Raw genomic sequence first — 7,214 nt, 5'->3', positions numbered from 1 at the left:
GCCTGGTGTCACCAAGGGGGCATTGTGACATCTCAGGGCCTCGTGGAAGCAAGGGATCATTGGGACATTGTGGGGCCCAATGGAACTGAGGGAACATGGACCAGGTCTGGCTGGCTTGGCCTGCCAGGGGCCACCTGACAGGTCTGGCTGATGTTGGAATGTCAAGGGCTGCCTGTCATCAGCTCCTGGAGCACTGGGGCTCTGTGCTCTTCTTTGTGTGGGAAAGAACCGTCTGTCTTTTCAGATGCCCATTGCCAAAACTGACAGTCTGCCTAAAAAATTTCCTATATTCAAGGGTATCTCTAAGAACAAAATCTGGCAGCTCTGGCTGGCCTTGTCCTTAGGTGGTCACTTCTCATTTGCCCCTAAAACAGTGGGACTCTGTTTCTTCATTCCTATGGAAAAAAACTGGTCCTCATGACCAGGAACCATGGCCAAAATTAGAATTGGCCATCAAGCCCAGCCGGAGTCAAATAGCCATCTGTAGACCCAGGGGGAGATATTGACTCTGCCAGAGCTGCCATCCTCCCTCCAGTGAGAGAAAAGGACACAGGGCAGGAACACAGAGGAGCAACATGAACACACTGAGGGCAGGGAAGAGGAAGTTGAGTCCCAGATGGGAGGGATGAGGAGATGCCTTGATCTTGGGGCTGAAATCCTCTGGTAAAGCTATGGAGAAGGATGTCATGGATACATCAGACTCTCTTTTTCCCTATAAAACATTGAAAACTATGGGGAGATGACTTGTTCAGCAAAGGCCTCCATGCTAAAGTAAGCAAATGTTGAAGTAGCTGTGATCCCATGAGAAGTCTGAACATTGAAAGAGAGAAGAGTTATGAGACCCTGTGCCCTCAGGGAGAGAAGAAGACCTCTGTTCCCAGAGCTGAAGATGATTTCAGAAATAGATGAAGAGATCCTTTGCCCTTAAACAGCTCATCTTTAAACTAATACCCCATAAGTTGGCATGGCCGCTAAACAGAGCTGTGGGAAAAGCTGTGAAAACATGGGAGGGACTTCACAATTGAAGATTTTTCCAGGCAGTGGTTATTCATGGAAATGAAAAGCCATGAGATAACTGTTTTCTTGTGGACAATTCTCCATAACATTAACAAGAGGTACTTCTCTCCTGATGTGAACTGAAGAAACATTAAAATATTCTAGAGGTGGTAAACTGACTGAAAATTTCAGGTTTTGTCTCTACATTGTCAGGTTGTATGGAGAGAGGATGTGTTCTGAAAGTTTTGTTCATATTCTTATAACTCTTTCATTTAGTTACTGCTAATAAACTTTTCTTTACACTCTTTTAAAGTTTTGAGCCCACTTTGCCTTTCTCCTAATCCTATCTCGCAGCAGGAAATGAGTAAGTATATTCTAGTGTGTGCACTGGTAATTAGCCAGCACTGAACCCACCACACTAATTGATGCGTTGACTGAGAAATATCAAATAGGCAAACGAAAACTACCATAGAAATCTTCCTGATGAACTGCCGCAGACAAGAGGGAAATCGAGGCACAGCCATGGTTTGTCAGGACTTGCTTGATCCTAATGAGCCCCATGGTGCATTTGGACCTGAGTCCTGGAACCTCAGGGCCTGAGAGGAGATTGCACAAACCCTTCCAGGAGGCAAAAGTCAGAAAAAAACCCCAAAGTTTCTCGAGGTCTTAATGGGACCCACTGAGGTCCATCCCCAACACAGGCTCCTCATGGATGCCTAGGAGGAGAGTATTGGAGGCCAGGATGGCACAAAAACCTCTCAGAGACTCCAAATGGCACAAAAACTTCTCAGTTTTGGAAGAAGAATTCAAAGAACCTCGCAAAATTTGAGTATCTCAGAGTATTAATGAACCCCACTGAGTGTCAGTACAAAGCTCTCAAGGGACACATTAAAGCAGATAATTGGGGCAATGATTGCACAAACCTCTCACAGAGTCTGTAACAAAAGTGAAACACCAATTACCTTAAAAAACTGAAGTACCTTGAAGCATTAATGAGCCCCACTGAGTGCTGTGACTGACAAAGACTCTGCAGGGACTAATTAAAGCAGTTAATTGGAGGCCAGGATTGCACAAAGCTCTCAGAGATTCCAAGGCAAAAGCAAAAGCCAGAGTCCTTTGAAAAACCTGCAGTCCCTGGCAGCATGAAGGAGCCCCCAGGGGCATTCCTGACCAAGGCTCCCCAGGGACTCCTTCCAGCAGATCCTTGAGGCCACTGGGATGTGGGCATGGGGGGGATGCTGAGGGCAGGACCAGGGGCTGACAGTGCCCAGCCTGGCTGGGGCTGTGCCAGGAGGCCCCAGGGCCTCAGGACAAGGTGTCTCCTCATAGCCCTTGGTGGCACAGACCCTGCGGTGCCCCAGGGCACCAAGACTTGGCTTCTCTTTGTCCCCACCTGGCATCAGTGCCTCCAGTTCTCTGCTCGGCCTGGGGCCTGGGGACACTTTCTCAGTCGTGTCCCTCAGTGGGACCCATTAAAAGTCCAAAAAACTTTGGAGTTGGATTATGACTTGGAGTTCTGCAGAGGTTTCTGCAGCTCCCTCCCAGGGCCTGATGTTCAGGGCTAAGCACAAAGCCCCAGAGGTTCATTAAAGTCCTTGTGCTGTGTCTGTGCTGCTGAGCTGGGTCAGGGTCCTGGCACAGAGGGTGATGCTGGTAACCAAGCAGAGCTTCAAAAGCACATTTCTCTTGCTGAGCAGCTCTTCTCCCAGCCCAGCAGGGCTGGGGCACTGCCTGCAGCCAGCCCGGGCACAGCACAGAGGCACAGAGAGCTTCAATCAGTCAGGGCTGGGAAGGGGCTGAGAAGTGCCTGGGGCAGAATCACTGCCAGTCCTTGGCACAGGAACCTCTGGCTGCAGGACAATGCAGCTGCAGCTCCTGGAGAGATCTCCTAAAGCTGGAACATGCCAATGCCCACAGCCCCTGTGAGTGCATTCTCTGCTCATCTCCTGTGCAGAGCAGCCAGGGGTGCCCAGGGCTGTCCTGCAGAGCAGGGTCCTGCAGCCCAGGACGCTGTGCTGGGCCAGGGACTCTGCTGCCTGCCAGGGACAGCTCTCAGCTGGCTGAGGAAGCTGCTCCCAGTGCTGAGGGAAAAGATCTGGGGGGAAGGATACAGCTCATAATGATTGGAAGTGTTCTCCTTGTGTGGTGAAGATGCTGCATTGTTCAGGACTGCTCCCAGCACAACAATTAACTGCAGAATATTTCCCAGCAGATTATACAGGGAGCACAGCAAGGCATGGGCTGCATAAAAGGGAAAATCCTGGTTTTTTTAATGTACTGCTCTGTGTTGCCTGGAATGGAAATTTCCCATACATATTAATCTCTCACTTCATGTTAAGAAAAATAAACAAGCTTTTCCTGAGATCTGAATAAACCAGGTAGTGACAGAAATCAGGACAGGGTCCCTTAGAGGCAGCATCAGTGCCACTTTTCCAGCCTCCTCAGGATTTCTCTGATGTTGTCATCAGAGACTGGAGAGAAAGAGCTGGCCCTGGGCAGTGCCAGTTCTGGGAGGTGTTTGCAGGGCAGAGCTGAGCCCCCAGGGCTGGACTGGGCTCTGGCAGCTCTGGCCAGGCCCATCCCTGGGCACAGGGACAGCTCCAGGACACAGAGCCCTGGGCAGGCAGTGGGGAAAAAAATGCCCCCAGGCTGTGCTGGGATATTTAAAGACCTTTCCACACCTAACTACTCCATGATTACTTTTCTTACAGGTCCTCATGCCAAGACACCACAAATGTCCAACAGCAGCTCCATCAGCCACTTCCTCCTGCTGGCACTGGCAGACACGCGGCAGCTGCAGCTCCTGCACTTCTGCCTCTTCCTGGGCATCTCCCTGGCTGCCCTCCTGGGCAACGGCCTCATCATCAGCGCCGTAGCCTGCGGCCACCACCTGCACACACCCATGTTCTTCTTCCTGCTCAACCTGGCCCTCAGCAACCTGGGCTCCATCTGCACCACTGTCCCCAAAGCCATGCACAATTCCCTCTGGGACACCAGGAACATCTCCTACACAGGATGTGCTGCTCAGCTCTTTTTCCTTCTGTTCTTCCTTGGAACAGAGCTTTCCCTCCTGACCATCATGTGCTATGACCGCTACGTGTCCATCTGCAAACCCCTGCACTACGGGACCCTCCTGGGCAGCAGAGCTTGTGCCCACATGGCAGCAGCTGCCTGGGCCAGTGCCTTTCTCAATGCTCTCATGCACACAGCCAATACATTTTCCCTACCCCTGTGCCATGGCAATGTCCTGGGCCAGTTCTTCTGTGAAATCCCACAGATCCTCAAGCTCTCCTGCTCCAAGTTTTATCTCAGGGAACTTGGGCTTCTTGTGGTTACTGGTAGTTTATCATTGTGTTGTTCTGTGTTCATTATTTTCTCCTATGTGCAGATCTTCAGGGCTGTGCTGAGGATCCCCTCTGAGCAGGGACGGCACAAAGCCTTTTCCACCTGCCTCCCTCACCTGGCTGTGGTCTCTCTGTTTGTCAGCACTGGTGTATTTGCCTACCTGCAGCCCCCCTCAAAGTCCTCCCCATCTCTGGATCTGGCCCTGTCAGTTCTGTACTCAGTGGTGCCTCCAGCCCTGAACCCCCTCATCTACAGCCTGAGTAACCAGGAGCTCAAGGCTGTAGTGAGGAGACTGATGACTGGATTGTTTCAGAAACATTAAATAGCTGGCCAATTTCTGCAAATCACTTGTAATAAAAGTAATCTTTGATACTAATTGTTGGTTTCATTATAGAGGTGCTTTTTTACTTTGTTTTAGGTTTTTGAGATTGCCCACAAAAAAGTATCATTGTTTGTGCCATTTCTCATTTTGTTACTTCCACCTTCCCTGTGCCCACAAACTGTGTCAATGAGGGGTTGAACTCTTGGTGGATTTAAAGAACTAAATTATCTCCCAGCACAGTTTTCTGCAGAGATGCCCTTTTGCTGCATTCTCTGGAGCTGCAGCAGCAATGTCTGTGTGCAGAGCTGGGGCAGATCAGTGCTGGCACAGCAGCTCTGCTCCTGCTGGCCACACCATTCCTGATCCAGGCCAGGAGCCATTGGCCTTCTTGGCCACCTGGGCACTCTGCTGGCTCATGTCCAGCCTGCTGTCCATCAGTCCCTGCAGGTCCCTTTCTGCCTGGCTGCTGTCCAGCCCCTCTGTCTCCAGCCTGTAGCGCTGCAGGGGTTGTTGTGGCCAAAGTGCAGGACCCGGCACTTGGACTTGTTAAACCTCACCTTGTTGGATTTGGGCCCTGGATCCAGCCTGTCCAGGGCCCTGTGCAGAGCCCTCCTACCCTCCAGCAGATCAACACTCACATCCAGCTTGGTGTCATCTGCAAAGATGTCCTTGGTTCCAAGGGGCCCCTCCGTGTCACAATGTCCCTTTGGTTACACCAGGCCCTGCACTGTCACACTGGTCTCCTTGGTTCCATGGACCCCAAAATGTGACAATGGACTCCTTGGTTCCATGGGGTTCACAGTGTCACAATGTTCTCATGGTGCCGCATTTTCACAGTGGCCCCTTGGTTCCATGGGGCCCCAGGGTGTCACAAAGGCCCCATGGTCACATGAGGTCCCACACTGTCACAATGCTCTCTGTGGTTCCACAAGTCCCCTCAGTGTCACAATGGACTCCTTGTTTTCACAAGGCCACACAGTGTCACAGCGGCCTTCCAAATTCCCTGAGGCCCCAGAGTGTCACAGTGGCCCTTGTTACACAAGGTCCTGCAGTGTCACAGTGTCCCCTTGGTTCCATGAGGCCCCGCAGTGTCAGAAGGGCCCCTTCGTTCCACTTGGCCCTGGACTCTCCCAATGCTCTCCTTGGTTTGGCAGTGTCACAGTGGTGAAACCCCTCGGTCACACGAGGCCCCGCAGTGTCACCATGGCCTCTGTGGTTCCACCAGGACCCAGTGTCACAGGGACTCCCTGGTTCCATTGGGCCCCAAAGCACCACAATGGAGCCCTGGTTCTATGGGGCTGCACAGCGTCATCGTGGTCCTCTTAGCTCCACGAGGCCCTGCAGGGTCACAATGGTCCCAGAGTGTCCCAATCATCACAGAATGACAGAATCAAATAGGCTGGAAAAGACCTTTGGGATCATCAAGTCCAACCAATGCCCTAATACCGCCTTGTCACCCAGACCATGCCACTGAGTGCCACTGGAGAGGGACAGTGACTCTGCCACCTCCCCCCTGGCCTGCCCATTCCAAGGCCCACTCACCCTTTCTGTGAACAACTTCTTCCTCTTGTCCAGCCCAAACCTCCCCTGGTGCAGCTGGAGGCTGTGTCTTCTTGTCCTGCCCTCCAGCAGATCCACACTCACACCCAGCTTGGTGTCACCTGCAAATCTGGGGATGGTGGGCTCGATCCCCTCCCCCAGATCATCGGTGAAGATGTTAAACAGGACTGGGCCCAACACAGATCCCTGGGGACAGCACCAGGGACTGGACACCAGCTGGGTGCAGCACCATCCCCACCCCTCTCTGGGCCCAGCCTCCAGCCAGCTCTTCCATCTCCCAGCCAGGAGGGAACCTGCCCCAGCCGTGGGCTGCAGCTTTTCCAGGGAATGCTGTCAGAGACAGTGTCCAAGGCTTTGCTGAAGTCCAGATGGACACATCCACAGCCTTTCCCACATCCACAGGTGGGTCACCTGGTTATAAAAGGAGATCAGGTTGCTCAGGAAGGACCTGCCCCTCTTAAATCCACGCTGGCTGGCTCTGACCCCTCGGCCATCCTGTGGCTGCCCTGTGGTGGCTCTCAAGGTGATCTGTTCCATAACCTTGCCGTGCACCGAGGTCAGGCTGACAGGCCTGGAGCTCCCCAGATCCTCCTTCCAGCCCTTCTTGGGGATGGGTTCACACTGGCACCTCCAATGCTCTGGGACCTCCCTGGTGAGCCAGGACTGATGGTAAATGATGGGGAGCAGCTTTGGGGAGCTCATCCACCAGCTCCCTCATCCCCTCAGGATGGATCCCATCTGATCCCATACACCTGTGAGCATCTGAGTGGTTCAGCAGGTCACCAGCTGTTTCCTCCTGGATTACAGGGGGCTGTTCTGCTCCCTGTGCCCATCTACCAGCTCAGGAGAACTCTTGTCCTGAGGACAATCTCTCCGTATATTGAAAGTTGAGACAAACAAAGTCTTAAATAGTTTTGCCTTTTCCTTATCTTTACTTACTCTATTTTTCTCTGCATCCAAAAAAGAGTTGAGGTTCTCCTTATCACACGTT

The 7,214-nt window shown here is 52.3% G+C and overlaps 1 protein-coding gene across 1 annotated transcript; it reads left to right on the top strand.

Annotated features, from left to right (window-relative positions):
• The first annotated feature begins 3,030 nt into the window (after positions 1 to 3,030).
• On the top strand, positions 3,031 to 4,663 carry LOC144246363 (olfactory receptor 14J1-like). Its single transcript, XM_077783748.2, has one exon. The coding sequence runs from the start codon at positions 3,452 to 3,454 to the stop codon at positions 4,661 to 4,663; it is 1,212 nt and encodes a 403-aa protein (XP_077639874.2). The 5' UTR covers positions 3,031 to 3,451.
• The last annotated feature ends 2,551 nt before the right edge of the window (positions 4,664 to 7,214 follow it).

The sequence above is a fragment of the Lonchura striata genome, chromosome 35 (assembly GCF_050655825.1).
Source record: "Lonchura striata isolate lonStrDom1 chromosome 35, ASM5065582v1, whole genome shotgun sequence".
Taxonomy (NCBI): Eukaryota; Metazoa; Chordata; class Aves; order Passeriformes; family Estrildidae; genus Lonchura; species Lonchura striata.
The sequence above is the reverse complement of the archived record's forward strand: the minus strand, read 5'-3'. Positions and strand labels throughout refer to the sequence as shown.